Source organism: Larus michahellis, chromosome 2 (assembly GCF_964199755.1).
Source record: "Larus michahellis chromosome 2, bLarMic1.1, whole genome shotgun sequence".
In the NCBI taxonomy this organism is placed as follows: Eukaryota; Metazoa; Chordata; class Aves; order Charadriiformes; family Laridae; genus Larus; species Larus michahellis.
In genome coordinates this window covers 55123317-55150967 of record NC_133897.1, presented here as the reverse complement: position 1 = coordinate 55150967, position 27651 = coordinate 55123317, and the positions used below count along the sequence as shown (strand labels likewise).

At 43.3% G+C, this 27651-nt stretch overlaps 1 protein-coding gene across 11 annotated transcripts in view; it reads left to right on the top strand.

Moving 5' to 3' along the window:
• The window catches only part of ITPRID1 (ITPR interacting domain containing 1), a 67414-nt gene extending 40964 nt beyond the window's left edge, over positions 1-26450 (top strand). For 6 of the 11 annotated variants that reach the window (XM_074575517.1, XM_074575525.1, XM_074575522.1 and 3 more), the window contains 6 exons: positions 15922-16007; positions 16396-17874; positions 21472-21599; positions 22408-22519; positions 23203-23556; positions 24466-26450. In XM_074575517.1, coding sequence (XP_074431618.1) covers positions 15922-16007; positions 16396-17874; positions 21472-21599; positions 22408-22519; positions 23203-23556; positions 24466-24522 — 2216 coding nt within the window. In that variant the 3' untranslated portion in view covers positions 24523-26450. The remainder of the gene's footprint in view (positions 1-15921; positions 16008-16395; positions 17875-21471; positions 21600-22407; positions 22520-23202; positions 23557-24465) is intronic. The other 5 variants (XM_074575518.1, XM_074575519.1, XM_074575527.1 and 2 more) reach the window with 2 other exon arrangements.
• Positions 26451-27651: the final 1201 nt, after the last annotated feature.

Below are 27651 nucleotides of genomic sequence, written 5' to 3'. Positions count from 1 at the left end.
TAAGAAACAATTTGCCAGTTTTTAAAACACCATTCCCATGTAGCTGTTTCTAAATCTTATCCTAACAATATGTTTTCCCTCTCTGCTTCCATCACCTCTGGCATTTAGATCCATTATTCTAGACATGGCAGTCTAGATGATATGACCTGACAAATCATAGGGCTGTAAAATATACTCAGATTGTCAGGGAGACACAATGAGTGCACATGAAAAGGGCACCTCGCATGCACAGCTTCGAGTATGTGGGGTCCCTGTCTGATGCTTTAAGTAGACCTCTTTATTCTTCCAAGCGATACCAAAGCTTCCCTCCTGCTCGATGGATTATTTGCCAGACTCCGACAACGGCTTATCCGCCAACTCTCAGATCCCTAGGAGATCAGTCAACTAGGAAACTGGTGACAGTGGCTTTGCAGCCACTCTGTATGCAACTCAACCAGGACCATGCAACCAGGACATTCTGGTGGCAGCATGGCCTCCACTCCATCATCTGAATCTCCTCTGTCACATCGGCTGTCATCACATGAGCTGAGATAGCATTGAATCATCTGTAAGAAAATAAGTTATTTGAGGAGTCTATGAAAGGATTAAAAGCAAAGCTGTTAGACCAGATGTTATGCTGTCATTTGGGGCAATCTGAATTTGGATCCTGAGAAGCGTTTGCTGGCAGGGGTGCTGGTGTTGGAGAAAAGGCTGTTCAGCCTTCAGAGCAGGGAGCGCTTGGCCTTGCTCTCCAGTGACCCTTTCCAACCAGTGCTTAGAGCAGGACTGGCAGGTGTTGGGTTTTTTTTTGAATGCGACAGAAATTTAATGTGAAAGAACTAATAAGTAGCAAGAAGCACAGATAGCAAGGGACAAAGGTGAAAGTTTGGTGAGCCCTCACCTTTTGAGGACTATATTATATCACTTTTGGGGAGACAGCACGAATAATTAAGCAGCCCAAGTTCATATGCAGGTATCTAAACCCAAATGTGAATGACTAGTGGATATTCTGGTGCTGGTCATTCACAGATGCCATTGCCTGGTGTGACGGCTGGATTTGCAGGAGCGAAATCATGAGCCTGTTGAAGGCAGTGAGAAAAGTAGCACTGACTTCAGTGAGGCCAGTGTTTTCATCAAAGTGTCTGGAGTTTTCTTGGTAAATGGTAGAGATAAGTAAAGGCAATGGAGTATAGCATGAATTCCTGAGTTCTTGAGGGTTTATTTTTGTTTGCAAATGATCTGTAAGCATACCTTTGCTGTTTTGCTAGGGCTTTGGGGTTTTTTAACTGTGTAATAGATTGCATACCTGTGGCATTCAGCTGCTCTTGCCACATCTTCTGGCAGGGTTGTATGTGTCTAGTGTGTCAACACGTGACTCTAGTGACTTTTGGGGCTTAATGTCAGGTCCTTCTTGCTATTGAGACTGTATGATTTGTCCTCTGAGTTACATGAGGTTATTTTGATATTGTTTTCTGATGGATGTCTTGATCTTTGTGAACAAAGACGAGCCCCCATACCAGTAGTCTTGCTCATAGCAGTATGTATACAAAGAATAGCAATTCCCCAGGACTGGTGCAGTGAAAAACACCATTTGGACAAACATTCAGTGAGAAATTAAAAAAAGAGAATGTGGACATAGACCAGTGGGGAGAAAATTCAAAACGTAATAACATCCCCACAAATGCTTTTTTCCTGTCTTTGTCCATCTCTGTGACTGTGCTATTTAATGATGAAGGGCATTAGCTGAAGAATTTAGCAGATTGTATAGATATATCAACCACAATGTAAAAGGAAAAACATAACTGTATGCCCTGAATAATCTTTTAAGACATAGGAATAAGAATGTATTTAGTAGTAATTTAATGACAAAAAAAAATGCAAAAATTATTTGGTTTTGATTATGGTAAGACTGTCATCTAGTTAAGTGATCAATCAAAATCATTCAAGTAAACTGCACTTATATAAGATTTATGCCTTTGCAGCACCATAATACTGTTTTAGAGTTTTGTTTAAACCCTGGAATATCTCTCTCCCTCCCTCTTTCTTTCTCTGTTGTTTTAGTGTCATTGATGCTTGGCCTAAATTTAAAGTGGAGATTTCCGGCTTTTTTTTTTACAGGATTTTATCATATTCTTTCTCTGTTTCCCACTGCTCTTAAATGGCGTACCACCCCGTACCCATGGGAGTTTTCTTGTGACTTCAACTTGCCGTGCATCATGGAAACAGTCTAAAATTTACTGGTTATGAATGCAATATTGTTAGTAGTGAATAATACCGAGCTGTTAAGAAGGTTGCTACCAAATTCAGCAGAATGTGGCTCAGACCCATAAGCAGGGGTCCTCAAAGTAGGAGCAAGTGGGAGCTCCATCAGGAGCCAAGACAAGGAAAATCTCAGCTCCCAGGAGAGCACGGCCGAATTTAGATTTGGCCTTCAAATTCCCTGGGGCATAGGCTGCCTATTTTTCAAGGTTCACGCAGTGCCTGATACCGTAAGGGCCCACTCTCATTTGGTTGTGGGCTCTGTTGGAAAGGGTATGAGTGATGATGAAGATGTGAGAGCCTGACGCGTCCCTGCTGAAAGGGGAGCTCACCTGAGAGGGAAAGTGCGAGGTGCCCACTATGAGAAGAAATAGAGACAGATAGGAACAGACTGCTTTGCCTAGATGGAGCATATTAGAGACGGGTGACTTATGGAAGTACTTGTCCCAGTGGTATTGTCCCTTGGCTCTGTAGCCTGGCCTCAATTTTAGTCCAATTGCTTAATTTTCTACACTCCCCATGAAAGCCAATTCCCTGGCTGCTGTGTGTCTTCTTTATATTTCTCCATAATGTAGATTCTGGCTGTTTAACTGCAGTAGGCTTTATGATAAGGCTTTTTTTCCCTCTCTCTTGGCAGAATGCTGAGACTTAATTTTAAAAGACGCTCAAACCCCCCAAACATCCCTGAATGACTTACAGGGAAAGCAGAGTGTTTTCTAGCTCTGTTTTAAAAAATATTACAATCTATTTTATTAGGCAATTTTATCATTGTTATAAATAAGTAATTGTACTGGGGAGAAGGGATAATCCTTATTTAATTAAATTCATCTATACTCCCAGGTTGGCAGCAACCAGACATATGTGAGACTAATACCCACAGCCTGCCTGTATGCATGTGCAATTAAAAATTCACTCTACAGTAGCACTGGCAGTTTAGTGTTGCTTTTGGCATTTACAAATTCTTTTATTTTGTGACTTTTTTTTTACCATACACATATGCTGGAGCAGATGTTGCTTATTTGTTGTTTATTCAAATCTGTAGGCTCTGGCAGCTAACTCCATTGTTCTGTAATGAAGCTTTATTCACTGTCCTGTATTAGGACCCAGCAAATGCATGACAGGCAGAGTTAGCTCTCAGCAGGAACTACAGTTATTGTCCTTACTTATTGGCTGTTTATATTCTAAAGCTCACAGTTGAGAAAGCTGGCTGGGCAGGGTAAGGGGCTGGGGATGCTGTGTGCAGAGGAAAATTACTTGACTCCACTCACTGTATCTTTGCCCTGATGAGGTGCAGGCTTGCATGTAAACTCATCTGTTGCAGGGATTTCATATTCAGCATTTGAAAAATAGAGCTGTTCTCCCCCTCCGCCCCCTCTTCTGCCTTGTTCTCCCCCCACCCCCGCTGCTCCTTCCTTTTTCAATTAGCCTTTGTAAAGCACTGGGTTTAACTAAAGGATGTTTCAGTGTTGCTCACCCCCGTTAACTCAGCACGTGCCTGAAAATTCATTAGCAGCAACGTCTATTAGGGAGGCATCGGAAGTCGGTGCTGTCTCGGTGCGCATTGTAGTCACCCGCTCCCCCTTGCTCCTTATTTACTTCTCTCTCCCTCTGCGGGGCGGCCGCGCACCCGAAAGGCAGGAATTCCTGCACGGTGCTGACCCAAGCGGACATGCTGCTCCTGGGCGCTCGAGTGCCAACAGAAAGGCATTAGCCTGCTGGAAAAGCCCTTGGTAGCCCAAGAGGCAATCAATCAGGGAAGTAACCACCTCCATCTGGCTCCCTGTGACATGGTAGCTCGCTACCGAAGCGCTTGTGATTCATCTTGTCCCAACGAGTGGTGCCAGGGATCGCATACACCCAGTTTTTGCGGCAGCTGGGAACGTCCTAGCTTCCCTGCACGCTGAGCTAACACATTAGCTCCTGTGACTTATCAAGTAGCAATTCTTTCAATTATCACACCTTCAATCCTCCTACTCACCAACTCCTCTGGTGGTTTGGCACCATGGGAATATTCGCAGAATGCAATTGGTATTTCTTTTAATTGACTGAGTGCCAAGAACGTGAATCCTGTTTATTATCCGTTATCCATTGTAACGTCTGCCTCCAACTGAAGGAGCGATGTCTTCAAAAGTGCAAGAAGAAAACAAGTATGCTTCAAAAAGGACAGGATTTTCCAGGTACCTTTCCCTATTTTCGGTATAAAGAAGAGAACAGCTATTCAGCATTACTTATTTGCTGTAGTGCCTACATCACACTGTTTTTCTTCACGTATAACACAATGAATTTTACTTTTAAGTACAGATTAAAGGAAAGGGAAAGGCAAAGAGATAGCCAAAGGGAAGATTTACTAAACCTGCAATCAAAATCAGGAGCTGAACTTAAAAATGTCCTATACCAACTCTTGTGCTGATACTGCCAGACATTTATGTGAAAATTTGGCATTGGTTGATGGTCACATACAGTCTCCAAATATGAGTTCTCTCTTCATAAAACATGACGAATAATAGATCCATAATAGATAGATCTCTCTTTGCAACAATTTTCTGCAGGCGACCTGGCACAAAGGAGACATCTGCCTTCTTTATCTGCTTTGGGTTGCCCCCATTTTTTCCATGATGCTGCAGCCCATATTTTTCCCATCTTCAGCACGTGAGCCACGTAAAGGCGGCCTTATTCTTTCCAGTTTCTTACATAAGGGACCTGTAAGTGAGAAAAAGAGGAAACTGCGTCATTTTAATGCATTTTGTGACCTGAAGAAGTCTGGAGGGAAAGTCCTATGGTCCCAGCAAGATGCAGAAACTGCCAGGAAGCAGAGACTGAGAGAAAAGAGCAAAGCAAAGAGTGGAGTTGTGAAATCATGAGTCTTCAAACCTTCTTGCGTCTTCTCCCTGTCCAGAAGCATCCTGAGCTGTCTGCCTCCCACAGAGAAGTCCTCCTAGGAAGGCAATTTATTTCTGCAGCTCTTGAGAATACCCTGGCTGTTGCGTTTTGCCACAGTCCTCCTTGATGTATCTCACACATATTGCTGTCCAAGTTCAGCAATGGATAGAAAGAGGGAGACCCAGGAGGTGGTGATGCCACATTCACCAGAACAGAAACTAGATGGGCAGCAAGGAAAGGAAGTCTGGCAGACTTTTGAAATGGCCACCCCCCGGTGGTGTCAGGACAGCCCGCCTGCAATCCTCAGGTCTAAGAAACCATCCTAGGAGCTTTGGGAGGTTGTATGATTTTCAGTGAGTACATTCCTAAAAGTCATTGCACATTTATAACATTTCGTTGCACGTATGTGTCATATTTTAGGTCCTACTGCAGCGGGCTGATTCATCCTAGTGGGAAAGGATATGTACACACCACATACTTAAGGCAGATGGCCCAGTGGAAGTTATAAAACCTGTTGTTGTTTAAATCTTAGGGGGAAAAAAATCATAAAATACCTTAGGTGTCCAGGAAGACAAGCAAATACTTTGACAAGCAAATACGTAAGAGGCATCAGTTTAGATTAACCGAGATAGCCTTTTAAACAGGAAAACTTCTGAAATGAAAGCTAGTTGTGCTAAAATTGTGCTGAGATCTTGAAAGGATTTTTCTTATATTTCCTCCTCTGCCTTTTCTTCCCATGCCCTCAACAGAGCGTAGGAGGATCAGAGCCTTGCCTGTGCTGCCACGGACCTCCATGTTGCTGTAATAATTGTTCCAGTTGACAGCCTGACCCTTTGAACCTTGATGCAAAATTCAAAATCACAACCCCATGTCCAGCTCTGGCTTCAAGGCAGCTTTGTGAGAACATAAATACTTTTTCTGATAGCACCACATTGCTTTGCCGTGGCTGCTGTAAGAGGGCTGATTCTCCTCACTGCCAGTGACACCTGTGAGAAGGGGTCCTTTGGTGTTACCCTGGGAGTGTTTTTATGCTCTGGAGAACTCTTTTTTTCTTTATGGATAAGAAACATGATTCCTATTCCACAGATCTTCTACGTACTTGTCAACTAGTCACTGATACTTAAGATTTCTCCTCATGAAAATATCACTAGCAAAGAGAGACAGGCTTACTAAGCCTGGCACTCTTAGACCCCCTGAACACAGTTTAATGGCTATTACCATGGAAATAGAGCTTATTATCATTGGCTGGTGATGTCTACAAAGTAGCACCCAAAAGCCAGATACCTGTTCTGGCCTCCCAATTGCTTTGGACACTGCTGACCAGGCAGAGAGAAGTTGCAGGACCTAGCAAAAAGATAGGGGCTTTTCACTTATTTCTCTCAAAGGTCCCTGTAAAGGTTGCTGGAAGCCATCCTCCCTTTGGTGGGGGGCTCTCAGTTGCAGAGAGCCCTACGAGGCTCCCTGCGATCGCTTATTTTTTATTCATTATCTCCGTGCAGCTGCTACTGGGAGAAGCTGTGATGTAACGTGATCTACAGTGTAGGCTGATGACATTCAGCTCTACCTCTCATTTTCATCAGAAGCAGACACAACCATCACCCGTCTCTCCCGATATTTGGCAGCAGCACGAATCTGAATTAATGACAGTTGGCTGAAGCTCCGTTGAAATAAGATGGAAGTGATACTGACTCTCAAGGAAAAGTAGGAGGAGGACCTGGCAAAGTTTGAAGCTGTTTCATCAGCTGAGGGAAGATAAAAGACCATTGTCAAAGTGACTGCAGTTTCAGGTTTTGACTAGATTCATCACTACTCCTAACCTCCCAGACTGCAGAAACATCATTTATCACAGAGAACTGCCTACAGTGTTCTCTCTTTTCCTGTCAATTTCAGCTCTTAGATTACTCATTTATACTTTTATCATTTCTAGGGCAGTGTGCTCTTGTGTAGGACAGGCAGGAGACGACGGGAAGCTCTGATGGGAAGGCAGACGCCTTGCTCCCGAGCGTGGCAATTTGCAGGGGCGCGTCTGCTGCTCTCAGACAACAGCACAGGAGAGTCACGATGTTGCTCTGTGTTACCAAACCTGACATGACCTCTGTCCCCAGCTACTTTAAATATTTTCTGTAGCTTTAGCCAACCTATTAAAGGGGATTTCCAGAGTCGTGGACCAAATTGTACTGGGGATATTCTTGAAAGGGGCAAAGGTGGAGATTTCTGGATGGTGAACCTCTGCCACCAGTGCCTACAGATGTCAGTTCTGACCCTCTATAGAGAGGGACAGGGTGGTTCACTACTGCAGGAAATTACATCCTTTTCAGTGATGCATAGGGTGGAGAACATGCTTCTTCGCTTGCCCACATTCATCTCTGATTTGGTAAGGGAGGAGGGGAAACGAACGTTAAAAAAAAAAAAAAAAAGGTTTCTTTTTTTTTAATGAGTATCTTAACGGAATATTATCAGCTAATTCATTTCTTCTCCAAAGCTTCCTTCTACACACGAGCTCAGGACAACCTGTAATGCGAGAGAGTGAGAGCGCCAACCCACCCACCCACCAGCCCCAGGCATCTCACAAAGGAGTATATTTATACCTGCTGTTGCGGCGCTGACTGTAGTGCACAGCAGATGTACTGAAGCTAGTTTTAAATCAGTAAATATGTGCACCCGCTTTAAAGCATGATAACGCGTAGTGCAGGTACCCGTGGCTGTCTAGCCACCGCATCGGGAACTGACAGCGCACCCTCTCACCCTGCTTTTCAGCCAGGTTTTGCAACCTGGGCAGCGCTCCAGGCTGCTGTGCTCTGCCTGCCGACTGTGCTGTGCCACGAGCATGCTAGACATAACCATACTATACGCTGAATCTCAAGCCAAAAACTTGGCTGGAACTTGGTGCAAAACTGCTTTTTTTTCCTCGGGTGTTTTGGAGGAGGACTGAAGCTGAATGCTCTGACAGTAGACGTAGATTTGCTGCCTAGCTATTTCTGCTAGTTTGTGGCTTTAATGCTCCGTGACCTGGTTCCTTCAAGTGCTTATGGCTGATACCTGGAGAGCATCTAGGCCAACGTCCTCCCAGAGGGATGTGGGCACCCAGGGCTCTGCGGGGAGTCGGGCCTTGGGTGAGGAGCAGGAGGTTGCACAGGAGGACGTGGAGCATGGCGTGTGCCCTCCCAATGCCCCTGGAGCTATGCACGTGTCTCCTGCTAACGATGGCTCTGACAGACAGACCCCATAGATAGCCATGCAAAGAACTGCAGGTTAAACGTGGAGATGAAGCAAAATATTGGTAGCTGTCGCACGACATACGTGCCCGCCGCCTTTCGCCCCCCCGGCCCTGTCTCACCTCTTCAGGGTGCGCTCATGTCCCAGATGAGGTCATTGTAGTCATTGGACTGCAGGGCTTTTTACCCCTTGTTCACTCCCACAAAGAAGAAAAGTGTACCTGAATTCCTCTGTATGCCAGTGGTACCCAAAGCGATGGGGAGAAGAACGTGGCAGGCTGGGTGAGAGCTGGGGGAACTGACTTTTGACAAGCAGAAGGAGGTGCCTCAGAGGAGCCAGGTTTTGTTCACCTTGCAAGCTTTTGTGGGCATAGACTGTTCTTTCGTTCCATTCATACGGCACCTACCAGCATGGTGGGGGACAATTAATCATAGAATTAAATTTCTGTGTAGAGCATTTTTAAAATGTATTTTCACCCGGTCACACTGCGTAAGATGATTGACATGAAATTCCTCTTCAATTCAAAGGGAGCAGGGGATAGGCAAATTTCATAGCTACTTGGTTTTGAATAAGAATAGGAGCTTTTGCTGCACCTGGTGCATTTTGGGGTGTATTATTTGCTTTCAAATAATATGACTATTCTAATAAGAGGGTTCATCTAGTTTCTGCTATAATGTCATTGAAAAATAAAATTTGCAGAAGGACGTGGATAAAAACTCCGGTTTGTGCTGGACAATTTGTGGTTTATGTGCTGCTGCCATCTGGTGATTGTTCTCCTGAAATGCAGCTCAAAACAGACGTAGCGGTACAGAAAGGGGCCAGTGCTGCAGCCCTGCTCCAGTGACGATAAATTCTGGGCTGCTCTCTCTTACGGGCAAGTTGTAGAACTGTGTATTGCGTTTGGATAGAAAATAAATATCAACTAGTTCTTGCTCACCTCAGTTTGCTTGTTCATCGCCACTTCCGCAATGTGGAAAGTGAATCGGTGTTACAGAAGTAAATGAAATGTTTACTTCCATAGTCCAGGCAGTAATCGTCGCAGTTGTCTATGGGGGAGCTACTTCTTCGACTAAGGAAAGACAGTGTGGTATGCTGCCAATGAACAGGTTTTATGGAACGTTCACGTAGGATCAAGTTTTTCCACATATATGGGAACTGATATGAATAAGAATGTTTCTTTTCCCAAAACGCTGAAAGTTGTACAAAATAACTTCTAAGTGGTGCACCAAGGTTGAGTGAGCTTCAGAAAACCCAGCGTTATGGATAACAGCACTAAAAAAAAAAAAAAAAAAAAAGGGATTCTTTATGGCTTATGCAGAATACATATTTTCAGTGGAGTTTCATTAGCTCTTACTGGCCGTATCATGGAGTGTAGATACTTAAGAATTGGTGGTGCCTGTCCTCTGAGTAGGGGAGTTAGCTGCAGCAGCTTTCCCATCATAGGACCAGACCATCCATAACTGTGCCATGCAGCTGATGTATTCCTCTAGTGCGTAGCCAGCTCATCCTGCAACATCATTTTGCGTGATGCCGTAGGCAGGGCGGTCTTGTTAAGGGTAACATACCAATTTACCCATTTGCAGAGCAGGAGGAGATAGAGTGAAACGTCTAAATGGGAAGGATCCAGTTAACTACCCGAAATGAAGACATTTCTATTTTGAAAGTACTGTTTGAAAATGTATTTTTGAAAGTCCTTTTTTGCCATGTAAGATAGAAATTCTTGATTTTTTTGGCTTGTGTTGGAGAATCAGAGTCTTCACATCTTCCAGTCACTGCTGCTAGAGTTGTTAGCGCTGAGCAGCTTTGGTGGAGCAACTACTTTTAGTATTTGATGCCTGTGTTTGAGAAGGAAAAAAAAAATCATCCAAAATGTAATAAAACATCTATTCAGTTCCGGCACTTCTGTGGACATGGTGTGATCTTTGTTCAGCCCATCTCTTACTGCATTCGACCACTATTGAATTCAACTACTGTCGAATGGATGTGTTTCTTAAGGCCCCATCAGTGAGATATTTGTATGTCCACTTAGCTCTGAGCGTGGAAATATTATGCATAGATTTAAGCCTGAATCTAGTTTCCCTGCTGAATTTTGCCTGAGTATTTAAGCTGTGATAAAGTTAATGCCTTGAGAGTTTTGTGCGAGAGAGACTGCAAAATGCCTTTGCTTATAGAGGGAAGTGGAAAAGTCTTATTCTAAGTGCTCCAGGCTTCTTTATCTTTCACAAAATATCTGACTAAATTGTGGCTTCTGTGCATTATTTAGTCCCATGTACGTAGCAGATAGTTTTAGAAATATTTAGCCACATCAACGTACAGCAACATTTAAATAGCTACAAAAATATCTAAAATTTTAACAGCATTGCTAGGTTGCAATTGGCCATTCTACTTTTTCCTATGACAGGATGAACAGTCCAGCTTTTAATTTGTGAATTTCAAGTTCAAGTTTGCACAAATGCTCTTGCATTTGAAGTTTTTGTGCCTATGCTTCCCCATGTAACCAAATGATGTAGAAAAACAACTATTGACGTACATTCATCAATCTTAATGTAATTCAAAAGTCATGCAAAAAATTCTGGTATTATTTACAAGCGGTGCAGTAGCTCTCATGGCATCTTTTGCAGTTTGCAAGTATTCTCCAGGCTGGAAACTAGAAAGAGATTGCGTTATTTGCAGCCAAGTCCACAGAAAACCTGCTGCAGAGTCTTCAGAGGAACGCAGAACTGTACTCCAGCACTTATTTTTTTAACTAATTAGGGAATATTCTTTCATTAATGGTGAGCCTAGGAGCCCAACAGTTTCAGAAAGTTCCTGCACTGATGGTTGCTGAAAATGGAAGCCACTGTATCTGCATGCAAATAAGGGGAGAGAAAGAGTCTCTTAATGAAATTGGATTGATCAAGTAAAGGCCTGGAAAGCTGTGGGACCTTTGGGATTTGGAAGGCATGTACTTTCTTATACGATACAAGATTAAGCAGAAACCTGATTAGTGAGTTCCTCTAACCTATTTTTATTTAAAATTCAGGCAGAACAGAAATGGGATGCAGGAGATAAACTCTCCCAGTTCAATTAGCACAGAAAGGCGAAGAGCCAAGGTTTTCCTCACCAAGGTCTTCAGGGGCGATTCTCAGGTTTCCTTTTTCCAGCATAGCCAGATGTATTCTCCACACAGGGCCCAGAGTTGTAATTTTTAGTTCATAGTTGAATACTGGTCTGAGTCTCTACTTCTTCTCCAAGCATACTTTATCTTTCCTTGGTGTGATGCTCTGCATGTATTTGCCGAATCTCTACAGGTTTGGGTGTCTCCGCACACTAGGAGAACTGAGTAGAACTATATGAATAATGGATATTTTCGTTCAGTGGCTGAACCAAATGATGGGGGAAAAATGCGGTTTGGGTAGACCAGAAAGGAAAACAAGCTTTGCTTAATGTTCTGGTGGTTTAACCCAATTTTTTTCATCTTTCTTCTTCAAATTAAAAAACGAGGTTTGTTTCAGAAAAGAAAAAAACAAAACACATTTGAAAGAGAAAGGCGAGAGCATGTTAAAAATGTCAAAATAAACTATGTAAATTCTGGCCAACTCGTACCCCTCCAAAAGACAATTTTCGAGTTGCTTAAAGACTTAGTTCATTTAAACATAAGGAACCGTTTCTGTGAAGAAGTGGTCTCCCTAAGATGACCTTGGCCACTGCTGAAAGGGCTTTAGATGCTAGTCCATTCTGAGATAAACCACCAGCAGCATCCAGCCTGGACATTTTCAGAAACCTGGTAGATAGAGGAATTTGTCCTAGGAAGGAGACCTAGCAAAGACCTGCTTTGGACGCCTGCAAAGAGTCAATCTCCTAGTAGGAACTCGGGCTACAGGTATCCTCGCTGGGTATTAGAGCCTGCCAAGAAAAACTGGACTGTTACCATTGGCAAGCGATTAACATTGCTGAAAATTTCACGAAGAGGGAAACTCTATTCCTCCTCAGGACAGCATCAGGCATGGCCTAATTTGCAGTCTCACTTAATTACTATTTGGGACACTAAGAGGAAATGAAGTGATAGATTGGCCCACTCCTCACCCAAAACAGTTTCCGCGGTATGCAAATGCTGCTAGCCATTATGCAAACATTACTTTGCCCTGGTATACAGACATTAAATCAAACTATATTTGCATAGGTTGAAAGTGAGCTGCCTCAAATTGAAAAGGCTATCGTGTTTAATGTAGCTTCGGTACAGCCCCAGCCTGCAGTGCGACCTGCCTTCCAACCCAGCCCTGCTCCGCGTCTCCCCTGGGTCCATGTTTTTCAGCTTGAAGTCCTTGTGGAGGCACTTTGGCAATCTCTTCATAGCTTTTTACCCCACCTTAAATTGGAGGCCCATATTCATTTTTACTAAGTCTTTTTTTAGTGTCAGACTTCTGCTGAAATCGAGGGCATTTTGCCTGGCTTTGAATAAAGTGTTGCAGAGTCAGAGAAACATCTCATCTTTTAAAAAACCCTTATCTTCACATGCCTACCTTCAACAGGGCCTGGCATACTGGGTAGGAACTTGCAAGTCAGTTTGGGATGTAATGATTAAATTAGGCATCTGAACGTAGTTGGAAAAGAACTGCAGCTCAGACCCTCCGAGACATCGCTTTGCACTGACTATACGGGGAATTTAAGCCTTTACTCTAGGAGTATTAGTTCATTACACAACTAATATATAGGTAGGTGCAAATTAGCTGCCTATCTTGGATGAATGTGATTACTTGGTCTGAGGTCAAGAAATCACAGTGACAAGAACAGGCGAACTATGCTTTGCTTCTCTTTTACAAGTTTCTATTTTGCTAACATAAAAATTGCAGAAATTGGATTTATGGTCAGAATGATCATTAGGTCCTATTATATTACCATTTGTAAATACATACACAGACAGCCTCTCAGAGTGGTTTGAGCCTTGATTTATGTACATACCTTTATGTTTGATCCATGAGAGCCATGACAGCAGAGCACACATCACACGTCCGTCCAGGGAGACACGTGGAGGTCTTTCTGTAGGCTAACTGTAGTGATATTAACTTGGTCTGCAGACATTTTATCCAGTCTTTAATGTCTCACCTTGTGTCTAAAGATCAGCCCGGAGTCCAGAGAAGGGCTACAAAGCTGGTGAGGGGCCTGGAGGACAAACCTTATGAGGAACGACTGAGGGAGCTGGGGTTGTTTAGCCTGGAGAAGAGGAGGCTGAGGGGAGACCTTATCACCCTCTACAACTACCTGAAAGGAGGTTGTAGAGAGATGGGGGCTGACCTCTTCTCCCTGGTGACAAGTGATAGGACGAGGGGAAACGGGTTCAAGTTACGTCAGGGGAGGTTTAGATTAGATATTAGGAGACATTTTTTCACTGAAAGGGTTATTAAACATTGGAATAGGCTGCCCAGGGAGGTGGTGGATTCACCATCTCTGGAGGTGTTTAAAAAAAGAGTAGATGGGGCACTGAGGGACATGGTTTAGAAGTGGCTCTTGTCAGGGTAGGCTAAAGGTTGGACTCGATGATCTTAAAGGTCCCTTCCAACCTCAACAATTCTATGATTCTATGATTCTATGTTTTGGGTAGTTCCCTAGCTAGCGCATGGATATAAACGTGGGTGGGAAGGCTGCGCGGTTGCAACACACAAACACAATTGACTGCGTTGTTAGAACAGATGCATTGCATTTATCATAATAAATGGGTCAAACCTGGCTACAGCCACCTGGTTTTCATCAGATCAGAAGATGAATTCTCACAGCACTTCCTCTTCCATTAAAGGCTATGGGGTTTTTCCCTACATGCAGTTTCTAGTAGCATGCCAGCTCCTTTGGTATCCTGCATGTCTCAGGAGAAAAACAGGCACCTTAAAACACTAGGTAATCTGCTGATAATGTAGTCTTCTAACGCCGCAAACTTTAGAGCTTGAAAGTCAGTTGTTATGATTGGAGGATACAGTTGAGTATTTGAGGCTCAAATAATTTGAGTCTCAAACTGGTTGGAACTGCAGCAGCTGAAACATTTCGTCATTTCAAAATTTTCCTAAGCCTTTCTTTCTTCGTTTTTATGTATGGAAAACTACAGGCCAGACTGACACACTGGAAGCAACAGCTGGCAAAGATGCAAAGGGTAATTGAAGCAGCTTTAAAAAAAGTTTAGAGAATCTGTAGAGCAGTCTCCCTGGGGGAGAAGCTGAACCATAATGTCGTTTGTGGGAAACTGCAAGGATGAGTTTTGAGACCACCCACAAAACCGGCAATTTTCAGCAACATCACTGCAGATTTTGTAATGTGCGAGATGGGAACCACATATTTTTAATCTGAAATAGGAAAGTGACTTATGTGCTGCTGATGATACCAGGACTGACAATTCAGTAATTCATTTAAAAACCATAAAATGATATCTGGTTTTGATTTCACAGTTGCTGCCTACAAATAGATTTGTGATTTTCATTAATTGATGCCCAGGATACATTTAATAAAGCCCATATGTTAATGAGTGAAAACATAGTTTGTAGACTTTTTTTTTTTTTTTTGCAATTCACACAAATGAGAGTTAGTAACTCAGGTCTCAGAACCACTAGGTGGATTGTCACATTTTCATGGATATAACCAGAAGATGAAAGGTCTTGGGATTCAGAAGCCGTTACGTATGTCAGGAACAAGAGAGGAAGTGTATCCAGATTGTCTGTCTCCAATCCTTTCTTGTCTCAGCAGACTCCCTCTGCCTGCTCCCCCAACTCCGCCTTTGTTTTGGTGCCAGATATCTGAGAATCGAGGGCATTATTTGAGGATGAAGGTTATCTGAAAGTGCAAATTATCCAAGGGCTGAGAGATATTGGGATGTACAGGATAACCGAAGGTTTACTCTCAATCATTTGTACTTTTAAAGAGGATTGGCTTTTAGTCATTAAGTCAGATAGCTAATGGTGTATAATTTAATTCCTAAACTTGGGTTAAGAATTGATTTAGCCAGATGATGTGGCTGCTAGACTAAAAACCTCCTCTGGAGTAAATCAAGAATATCTTCCTCTTGCCTTTATGTCTTGCCATGCAACCTTAAATCATCTCTGCCTGTTACTGTGATTTCCTGTCCTCAGACCAAAAAAACCCAAAGATAATACACGGTGCCTCAAAGTAGAGACAAACTGGTCTAGGGAGAGGCTAGGGCAGCTCCCTTTCCCTGCAGGAGTCGCCTGGTTGAAGCCATTGAAACTGCGTAGGTATGAATGAGACTTGGTCTGAGCCAGTCCTAACAGTCAAAAGTCAATATTTTTAGCAAAGGAAAACAAGTGGTTGGCTGCTTTACAGGTTATTTACATTGTGTGTGTTGTGTGAATACATCAAAATCTAAAATCTGCGGGTGATGATTACACTGGTGAATAAGTCAATGCTTAATAACATTGGCAGTAGCTATCCTGAGCACATTTTGTTATTTTCTCTGTTGTAGCAGTATTGCAGATTTTTGACCTGGATCAAGAATCTTTCTAAAAACGTACATTTAAAGTGCCCCTTCTTAGCTCTATATTCATTTTGACCTGGTACTGCTTTCTGCCTTTCTTTCTCATTTTTTTCTTATCCTTTTGTTTTCCCCAGTAGAGGTGATGGTGACAAGAACAAGCAGCTGCCAGTCAGACAGCAGTGGGTTCATGGAGGAGCTGCCAGAACCTGTAGTTTTGCAAGTAAGAAATGACCAATAGTTGTTGGTAGGTCTATGAAAACTCTGTAACCCTGGCACAAGTAACATTAAAAAAAAAATAATGATTAAGGACTGGTGAAAACTTCATGAAAACAAATTCCTTCTCCTAGAAAACCTCAGAAGGCAAGAAGCTTTCTCAGAACTTTGTGCAACTCTTCCACCACTCTAATGCAAGATTTGTGCAAGGCATTAGAGAAGAAATATTACAAGAATCTTTGATTCTTTGGGTCACTGGGTGTTTAAAGATGTATTTTAAGATGCCTCTGCCCAGGGCAAAACAGTGGTGGGCAAACCAGTGTGATAGAAGAAATATAATATTTCAATTCCTCCTTCCTTTATTATTTTTCCTCTTTTTTTTTTTTCCCCTTCAGAATGCATCTTTGTCAGGAAAGATTAATTTTATTTCTGATATCCACAATCAAGAAACATCTCTGTCACACAGGACAGGGTTTCTGATGTTAAATCAAGATTTTCAACAAAAGCCAGATGATTGTGTTGCTAAGGTCTTCATAACAGCTTGTGAGAGCATTTTGGCAGCACCTGGATCAACAAAAGCAGGCAGTGACCAGGCAGAAGAGACTCATCTGCTACTGACTGCAGAAAATGGAGAGTATGAGGCCTGTAATGCTGGACCACGGAGTTTTGTACAAGAAATGCTTTGTGACATAGACAGGGAGGAGCGTAAAACTGGAAGAAAGCAACCAGGAAAAGAGGAGTGCATAAAGGAGCATAGTCCTTGTTTTCAGAGTGACACTCAGAATGAAGGAGATCCTAGCTACTCAAAATTTGATCATTTGTATTTTAGGACTGGACACAAAAAGGTGAATGTAACCTTCACTGAACTGATTGATATAAACCCTGCAGTCATCAGTGACAGTAAAATCAGAGGCGAAGATGACAGCGAGAAGTGCCTGACTGAAAAGGACATTGGAGCTGCATGTCATGAAAGTGCCCCTGGAGGTTGTACAGGACGTGTTAAAGGACCATGGTGGGGCATGGAAGTGGTCAACAAAGGTGGTTCCCTCCTTGCAGCGAATGAGGTGACAAACGTCCAGACGCTCTGCAAAACAGAGGACGATTCAAAAAATACAAGATGCTCCCCCAAAACAGAGCTCCACGAAACTCCACAGCAGGACTCAGCAGCACAAAGTGCTGCTTCAAGCTATTCTATACAAGAATCTCGGAGGCATCCCTCCTGCCGAGTGGAAGAGCCTGGATTAAGTTCATCTGAAGATCAAGAGACTGGTAGCGTAGGGGAGGTGTTAGGTTCTAACAAATCAGAACAGGGAGACACTATCCAAAATGGTGAAATGGCTTCTGTTCCTCTGAAATCTGTTACTGTTCAGATGCCTTCAGGGCTGGAGTTTACTTCAGGGGTGAAGTGCACAGGGCAAAGTGCTCCTTTCAGTGAGATCCTTGCTAGGAAAGATCCTGTGGACTTCTCTGAGGGTGATCCTCTCATACAGTCAGACCCAGGGGCTTTGAAGGACGGCGTAAAGCAGACCACTGAAGCCTCCAGCCAACCTGACATCTGTGCCAGGAAACCCAGGTGGCCACCACCGCTTCATCCACCCCATGCTCACCTGAAGAAATCAGCCTCTGTTGACACCATGCTTTGTGGCAAATACAGGTCATGCTACTGGGGTGAAGCCTCTGGTGCCGGGGGTGCGCAGGGCAGTCACTGCTGTCACTGCTGCTGCTGCTGCCACGGCTGCTGCCCGTGGACCTTCCCCACAGCTGTCTCTCCCCATCGCCCTGTGAGCTGCTGCTCAAACCGTGCCACCACCGAGCTGCAGCTCTTGAAAACGCTGATGCTCCTACAGGACACTGCGATGCGTAATCTTGCTCCGGTGAGTAGGTTTCTTCATATACATGGGCAGCTGACACACTTACGAGCTAAATGTACAAACTGCCTTTTCCTTTCCTCTCCCGCCATGCTTGCTTCTTTAGTGGGGTATGTCTTGGGAATGTAACTGAGAAAATGGTTGAGGAAAGAAGTATTCCCTTCTGGACAAAAATGGCAAACCTATCTGTACCTTCAGTTGTGTAGGGCTGCTTCTTTTAGTGACTTACGTACATCAGTTCAGTCTTAAAATGGTTACTGCGAACTGGGTGATAAAGTTTACAGGTCAAATGAAGAGCTGAGATATGAGCATGAGTTTCAGTGAGTCCCTGTGACCCAGCTGAGTTACAGCAACTGAGTAACTTATTGGACTGCAGAAAATGCAAGGTTACGTGATTTAGCGTAATCCTCTTTCACCAAGAACTCATTTAGGCTATATTACTTAGTGTTTATTAAAGACTAACTGTGAATAGCTAGTTAGATACCATAAGCCAAACTGCTCTAAATCAAAGGGAATTGCGACTTCCCAGAGCCTCAAGCCATTTTACCATGGCAGAATAAGAAGATTGCATTGAATCTAAAGTCCCACTAAGATGAATATTTGCAATAAAAATACTGATAGCAAAAAGTCACCAGATTTTTTTATTTCTTTGTTCAGAATTGCTGGGAGTTCCCAAAAGCTGTGAAAGACTCAGAGTGTGTTGGGGAAGAAAGCAAGGAAGGGAGTTAGGAGGGGCTTTTGCATCCTGAGAAAAATGTGGAAGGAGCAGCATACCTCCTGCTGCGTTTTTCCTCTTCTCTTTGCTCTTCATAAGGAAATGAAACTTGAACTGCTCCACAAACTGGGGAGGAAAATAATTAGATAAAAGTTCCAGAAAGTGAAACCGGTGAATCTTATGCTGCCACATCATTGAAAATGAGAATATATAAATCTATGATGTCTTGAACATTATATTAAACAATATATATGCCTTTTGTCAGCTATCTTGCTGTTGCCACAAGATGGCAGTGAGTCAGTACCTTATGGTGGACTGAGAAGCCTTTTCTCATTGATTGACTTGCTGTTTTAGCACTCTTCTAACGGGAGCTAATGGTGATTCGTCTTCTCTAGTCGATGGACAGGGAACGTGGGAGGAACTGACTTTGCACTGTACTGTTACCCAAGATCTGTTCTTAGGGATATGGCTCCACACCCAAGTCACTGTGCAATAAGTGAATTAATTTACTGGACATTAGTCGCTCTGCAGAGATTACACACATGCCTACTTTATGCTACACACATGCCTACTTTATGCTTTGCATTAAAGGTGAGGTAGTTTGTTACTGAGAGAAGGTCGCTCAGCTTACGTCCCATTTACCGAGGGCCTGCATGGGGAATGCAGCCACCACAAAGCAACTGTTAGACTGTAAATTTACCCTGTTTACATGCACCTTATCTTAAACAAGGTCTTGCATGAGACTAGTCCTGGGACAGTTAGTCCCTCCTCCATCCCTGCTGAGTATGAACTCTGAATAAATCTATGTGGACTTGTGCTCTGCGATATGCTCGGAGAGTCAGTGCCAGGGGAGCTGCCCAGACCTCATCTATAAGCGCTGGAATGATTTACCAAACCTACCCACATTGTGCCTCTTGAATCTTTTGCATGGTGCTTTCTAGATTTTTGTTAGCCTTGAAGAACCAAATAGAAATTTGTCTGTGGCCCACTGACTTCTCCCTAGTGACCTGAATGATAGGAGCTCTTCAAGCTCATTTGAGTCTACTTTTTTGATGGCTAGAAGTCCTCACTCTGCTCAGATTTGGCAGTGGGTAGAAGAAACCATGATTATTATGTGGACGCTGCTCACTTGCACCCCACACACTCTCATCAAAGAACAAGCAAACTGTCTGAGGATCAAAGTTAAAGTTTGTGGTGGGGGGCAAATGAGCAATCGGCCAACGCTTAATCTGAAGGTGCTCATACGGCTCTGCTCTGACTGCCTCAGTGGGGTGCGATCGCTGCCCTGACCCACAGCACTGAGAGCACCAGCTGTGCTCCACATGGAGCAGACACTTAGAAGATCTCACCTCTAATGCAATCATGGGACTGGCCATATCAGACCACTATTGGTTTCTAATTAACCCTTTCTGGTGCAACCCCACGGCTCTTGGGGCTAGATTTTTTTCCCACTGCTATGGGATGGTTTCTCCCTGGGTCACACATCAGGAGTGTTCCTCACATAGCAGCTGCATTGAAATGGAGTTTGAGAACGAGGTTTCTCAAATGCATGGAGAGCATCTTTTGCCCTCTGGCTGAGGCTGATCCTCCAGCAGGGAGGGCTTCTTCATGTTTCAGGCCTTGCTGGGACTGAGGGATGCTTTCAAGCACACAAACACGAAGAGATCATCAAAGGACATTATTGCAGGAGTCTGAAGAGGTTGGGCATTTCTATGCTTTGCAAACGTGCCTCTTGTTCTCTGTCAGTTACAGTGGTCAGCAGTGGAGTGCAGGTTTCTACACTGTCTTCCCATGGCTTACAAGAGACCAAAATCTGCCAAGATGGGAACATGCCAAACACTTTCTTGTGCTTGGGGCAGTTTCAGCGTAATAGAGGAGCCTGCTTTCAGGAGGCAGACGGTATTATCTCCAAAGTAATTTGGATGATTCTGTTTGCATTACTGCCCTGAACACAGTGTGAAAATTCTTCAATGTGGCTAGAAACTTAAACATTTCAATGTCACTAGTGGGCTGCTGTGGTACTAGTCATGTGCTACAAAGTCGTAACTTGCAAATCTTATAATATTTGATGTACCATTCCTGCTCATTCATCTCCCCTACCTTGAGACATTCCTGGTGTAGATGGCTACATCAGGGTTGATGTAGATGACAAGCAATACTAGATACCTTCTCTCAGTGAAGAGTAATGGTCACAGTTATGGCATATTTCCTCTGATGTATTACAGATGTCTACTTTTGGATCAGAACAATTGCTCTGTTGCGGTACTTGCATGTACCGCATTGTGGTAAATGTCTGCATTTAGTTAGATAAATCCGATTCAACATTTCTAAATGGTAATAGATGAGAAATTATCAGTGTAACACTTGGCAGAAACCATCATGAAAGACACTTTTCCTTCTCATAGTTCTTACATATCTTCCCTCTCTCCTTTCTTCTTTTCTCCCTCTTTCTCCTTTTCAAAACAGTTTCTAATTTCCAGTGGACAGTAATTCCATTAACCATTAAATTCATTAACCCATAGCAACTCATCCTGCTCAAATATAACGTCTGACAACAGTGCAGTAACATCAGAATTTGGCATATTGCATCAGATCTTTGATCAAAGTCCTTTTCCCCTTCCATGGCAAAAATGAAATTCTCACTGGCTCAAATAGTGCCAGGACTTAATCCTGCATGCTTTAGGAGAAAAGTTGGTGGCTGGGATGTGATGGATGCACCCAGAGAAAACTCACTTGAAGTGCCATCTGGAGCAGCTGCTCACAGGGTCCTTGTTGTGTGGGTAAGAGGAGGACTCATGCCGTTTGGGCTGTCAGCTTCAAATGCACTCGACATGGAAGTGCTCAAAGAAAAGTAGTCAAGTGGGGTGTCTTCTTGCTTTTCTGTGTAGTGTACCCTCCATGAAATAGAAGTGATGAAGAGGTCCTGCCAGCACTTTCAGCAGAAGCTGGATGAGATTGAACAGCACCTGACCGAACAGCAGGCGCTGTTTTCCAGCATGATGCCAGATGAAGGAAGGTAATGTCAGCCCAACATATCTAGCTAAACCCAAAGCTAGCATCACCAACGTGTCTGGTCACTTGTGTTACCACAGCATTTCTGGTCAGTGAGGTGCAGCTGTGGGCATCCTGCAAGTGGAGGAGAAACGTATTGTGATGTGATTTTTGCTCAGAGGAAATCCCAGCCTCTCCCCACATTGTCCAAGGCTCTTAAACATGAGCATTTTGAAGGCGAGGATTGCTCCACAGATGCAGGCTAGATTTTTAGCGTGCAACTACCATGTTTTAAGCAGTAGGAACACAGGAACAGATCTCAGTCAGCTGGAGCTCGGTGTCCCAGGTTGATGCTGGGTTCAGGGAAGGAGGTGGGAGCGATCTCTGACAAACCAGTCCCTTTAGGCCATGTACTTAGTGCTCATGATCAATAGGGTGATGATACAGGAAAAATTGAACTAGCTCGTCATGGACTCAGCCCAAGTTCACAGGGATACCCGAGAAGCCTCAGGTTCACAAAAAGTTACTACGGGCTTCCAGTCTTGAGCTGCCTGCAAGTAGGGCATTTATGCAGTCTTTGTGCTGGCGATAAATCAGAAGTGATAAAATTGCCCAGACTCAAGCTGGCTCTGCAACTACAGCGTGTTTTATCTTGCAACTGGGATAATCAAAGAAATGAGAGTCAAGCAGACAAGGGCTGTTATTTATTATTTTGTAAGGTATCCTGTGATCATGGGTAAAAAGAAGACCACAGCAGAGGCGTTATACTGGGGCTGAGGAAGAGGAGGGTGTTCACAGGTCACTCAAGTGTGCTTTCACTGCTGTCCCCACAGGGAGGAAGGCAGACACCTGCAACTCTTACGGCGAGCTGTTCGTCAGGAGGTTGCGGAGCTGGAACTTCGGCTGAATGATCAAGCTTGCCAGGTCAGGGAGGGCATCCTTATGGTACGTTGCACAAGCCACTGCTCTGGGTCATGTGGGGAGAGTTAGTCTGTCCAGCTATTCAGTGTTGAAAGCGTTAGCTCTGAGGTACGTCTGAATAAACCTTTCAGGGCCAAGAATAGGACGATTTCTGATAACAGATTACAGTTTACATCTTTGACTCTCTCTTCGACTGTGCTGTTGAGCTCAACCACCCAGGAAAATTGCCAATACTTATAGAAGTGACTTTGCTCTCCTCTGCTCTATAAAGGTCCTGTGATTTCCAGAATAAAGTGACAGGCAGTCAGCCTACAGAATTACTGATATATGGTTAATGGTCTGGTTCTTTTCTGGACCAGTTCTCCGTTTCATAAGGAAAGGTGAAGAAAACACGGTCAGGGGATCAGTTACTTGTCTTTGATTCTTCCCTGATAAACTTGGGTTAGAAGGTCAAGACTGCAATGGTCACAGATTGAAATCCATTTGAGATTTTCCACTAAGCAATTAGATCTATCTGTTGGAATAAAATGTCCTTTAGGCCTTTCTCTTCCTTTTTACGGCAAGGTCTCCTTCACCAGATATTGTACGTCTTCTTCGGACCAAGCAGAAGAAGCAGGCATGCTTCATATACGCTTGTGTATCCTGCTTGATTCCTTTTATTATATTTTTATTACTGCAATATGCTTTTCCTTCTATTTTCTCTGCAGCAGCTGGACCAATTACTAGTAGAACAATCCCATCTGTTTTCCGAGCTCGGACTCTCTGATTGGAAGGGAGAAAGAAAAGCCCAGAATAAACAAGCGTTTCCAGATGCTGCTGACACTGCGCATCCTCAAAGTGGGTCCTCAAAAGTGGTGCTCCCAAGAGCTCCAAGCAAAAATATGACAGCAGCAGGCTCACTCTCTGCCCCGCGGCCAGGGGCACCCCCAAGGCAGTTTCCTACCAGGACAACACCTGAGCCGAATTCAGCTGGGTCTGACCCACAGGAGCTCTGCACCAGTAAAAAGGAAATAAAAGGACCTCCCCAAGCAAAAATGGACTTTAAGGCATTTTTACACAACGTAAGGAGATGTTTCACTCTCGCCCTCAAGGTTTTACGTGGAAGGGATCGCTGACCTGCAATGTGGTTTTACTATCCTGTGTCTCGTTGCCGCAGCCTAGATCAGGACCCTTTCCAGATAAGCTGTGCATTCATCCGGAGGGATGGAGCCTGTGTTTCAGGGCGCTTTCAGTATGCATAGATAACACAGGCAGACCCACCTTGCAATGATCTAGATGCTCCAGAGAGAAGAACATACAAGTATAAGGATGGTATTTGCCTGGCTTGCTTGAACTTTGAATGCAACTGTTTGACTAATTAGTATATTCAACCCTCTCCCACCACGTGAAATTAGTAATTTATGGCTTCAATTTGCAGAGACAATTATCCAGTTTTACAAGGGCAGTAAAGGCAGTGAACTGGAAGGTTTGTTGTTTTTCTGAAGAAATTCGAAGTCAGCATTTCTGACTGATCTGATCTCACAATGTAACCATAAAAAAATTGTTTGCCTGCATTTTTTAATATAAAATATGCCTAGAAAATCTCTTAGATAGCTGCCTTATCATTTAATGGTCTCTTCCACCTATGCACATGTCCCAGTTTTTAAAGGATTGATCTTTCTCTTAAATGAACAATTAGGGTTAAATTCTGTGTAAACTTCATGTAAACACCATGGGAGGGAATGCTTTTTATTGTAATCTTATACTACTTTCTTGATTTATGTTGACATTACCATGGGTATTTATCAAGCAGAGTCAGGTTCCTTAGCACACAGTTCAAAGAATGAGAACCACAGACACTGAGGAACAAGGAATTTAAACATTTGAGATCATGTCTTGTCATCTTTTGCACCCATTTCCTTTTAAGACTAGTCTTGGTCATTCCCTTAACATACAAAGAAAATAACACTTTTTTTCCTTTTTTTTTCCAGTTGAAGAAATCTTTCCGAAATTCTTTAGGTAATGATTCACCAGAAGGAAAAGACTGATGGAGGACAGACTGATGGATTTGGGTTTTAATCATTGTGGCCTTTTTCCTGAAATGCATGGTGTATCGCAGAAACAAATGAACAAAACATTGCATTATAGAAAGTTCTGATCACAGCAGTTTTATTTGCAATGGGATGACTGGCCAGAAAACCAGACGTTTTTAAAGGATGTTTCGAAGAGAGGTGCAATGTATTTTGCTATTCTGTGACTGCAAAACTTACTAAGCTCCTATTGGGGAGCACACAGGTTAGGGCTGTTCTTTGCAAGGTCATTTAAAAGGAAGAGGAGAGAGCTTATTTTTGAGAAGGAACTTAAGAACTTGCAGACAGCCCACGAGATACCATTAGCAGGTATTCTCTTTATAACTAGTTATTTTAACACAGTCCTTCAACCGATATTAGTCCTCAAGCCCAAAATATCTTGTATAGTCCAAAACATATTCTAGCTTTTAACTTTCTACTAACTTGCCTCTGGGTAATTTTGTGAGGCTTCTATCTACTGTCAGTATCAAATCAGAAGCTCACTGATAGTGCATAAAATGTTAAACGCCCGCTCTGTCAAACTATTACTGTGGATATTCTCCTGGCTGTCCTCTTCCTGTTCATATTTGCTTCATATAAATCCAATTAAAACCAAAATGAGACTAGAAACACAGGATTTTCTACATTTTAAACCTTGAATCGGAATCCTGGTTCACTTTTCTGGGGCACGCGCAGAGCCTGGATTCATGCAGAAAAAGCCATGAGGAAAGACCTCTCGGGTTTGGATCACAGCAAAGAAATTCAACCGGTTCATTTTCAAAGCAGCGCAGTTTGTACTACTGCTTTCAATTTAGCACTTCCCAGACTGTGAGATGTCCTACTGGCTTGTTTGTTTAATGCTCTGGAGGGATCTTAGGTGTCATTTAGGCTTTGGTGTTGCAAATCACAGCTCTGGGAAGGTGCAAATAGAAGTAGCATTTGCACACGTTTAAGGAGAAAATGGAGTCAAACATGCTGAGCAGCCTCGAGGCTCCCTGCACCTCCACGTTTCCACAGATGTTCAGGGTAATAAAATGATTGGGGGAGAGAGGTACATAACATAGGAACTGACAAGATCCTCCACAGCCTGCTGGGCCATGAATTTTACTGGTTGAAATTTGCCCCTTTCTTGAGACCCCGCATGGGATTTGTACACCACTTCCACGCTATCAAGCGCTTAAGAGTTTCTACGTCAAGATTTGTGATTGTGACAGTATCTTCAGGCAGCATGCAAACAGGACCAAAGCATCCTTCACCTAAGTTTTGGTGAAGGATGCAATAAATTTGGCTTAGTGTTTTCTCCCTCCACTGGCTTATGAACTGCACTTGCAGATGTTGTACCTCAGTTTGTGGAGGAAAGCAAATAAAGAGCATGGTGAAGGATATACAATGATGTCCTCCTGGAAAAGAGGACAGCTAAGAAGCTTCCTTACCTCGGCCACACCAGGGCTATGATTCCTCCCATGAAACAAGAAGGTTTTTGCAAGTGTCACTGCAGCCACTGTCTGCCTGTCCACATGTACAGAAGACAGTAGATCTGTTGGCAGGTGGCAGCTAGTCTTGATTAGGAAGATCATGCAGGACCTCTGGTGCCATTTGAATTCTACTATTTGTATTCTTGACCAGGACTGAATCTGGCTCCTGCTGACAAAACTTTCCTGTTTGAATGGTGTCTAGATGGGTGTGTGCAGTCCAGTTCCTCATTTCCATTTAATCATAAAATCATTTAATGCAAGCCGTGGATGGGATAGGGTTCCCCCATATGCAACACTTAGACACCCACAAATATTGTTACCATGAACTCGTTTGCATTTATTGCTAAAGACGAAGAACCTCTCAAGCCTTCAATGTTGTTTTAACAGTTAAATTGTAACCTCGTAGCAATAAAAAACGTACTAAGCAATGGGAATGGGAAAAATCTTCTGACTTACCCTAGAGCACAAGTGATATTGCACTTCATAACTCCGCCAAGCAAGTTACAAGGACGGCTGCACTAAGCCTCATAATGCTCCCCCCCCTGGTTGAAGAGGGGGGAGAAAAGAAAATACACAGTAATTTTGTGATCAGGAAAGTCTGGGGGTAACACTGGTCAGTGTGGGAGCCAGCTGCACACCCACTTAACCTCACAGTGTTAGCAACCTTTTAAACTCTATCGTTTATTTCCCTTTAGGGCAGTCATAAGCAAATATGGTGGGAATCTTAATGATAACTCCACAGAATTAATGAAATAATAGCATATCTGAGTATCGTAATCTAGCTAGCTGGAACCATACAAATTAACTTGCAGGCTTACAAGGCAGGGGGTCGTATCTTGGAGGGGGGGCTACGTTACTTGTGAAATGCATTAGTGTTAGGCAGTGTTTGTTTGAAATCTGAAGAAAACTGACCCTGTGACACTGCAGAACTTCTGACCAAAAAAAAAAAAAAAAAAAAAGAAAGAAAAGAAATGGAAGTATATGACCAAAAGGCTGTTTTCCTCCCTATTCCACCTTTCCAAAATTGAAATAGGTGGAACCATTGGCTCTGTTTCACAGGACTGTTGAAGCCCCACAAAGGTCCATGAAATATAGATCAGATCTGCTATGGAAAAGGGTAAGATGCATCGGGTGTACGTATGTTACAGCGTTGGTTCTTCTCCCTCTTTCAGCATCTCTTGCCTGCAGAAACCCAAAACTGCCACCTGAAATCCTTGTAACTCCCTGTTACAAGCTCAGCATGTCCGTTGCCTCCATCACAGTTTCTGGAGGGCAAGGGCAACACGCAGCCTCACCGAAGCAGGAGGGAGGAAAGGAGGGGGACGGGCAGAGAGAGATCAATAAAAAAATGGTTTCCTAACAAAGACAGAAAATTCAAAACCTAATGATTGCTTTTGCCCACCCTAGTTCGGTAGCAATTTGTGTCCCTTGGATTTTACTTCTTTTGTCATTGTCTTTTGCCTTCATTGGTTTTCCCCGATGCCCCATAAATCTTTAAACCCTGAAGCTAAAAGAGGCTGCATTGTGCACCAGCTTGAATATTGATTTTGCTAGAGAGTATAAAATCTAGAGAGATAATAAGGAAATCCATCTAAGGTACCCTGCCAAGGGCTCCCATTAGTTGCTTTACCAG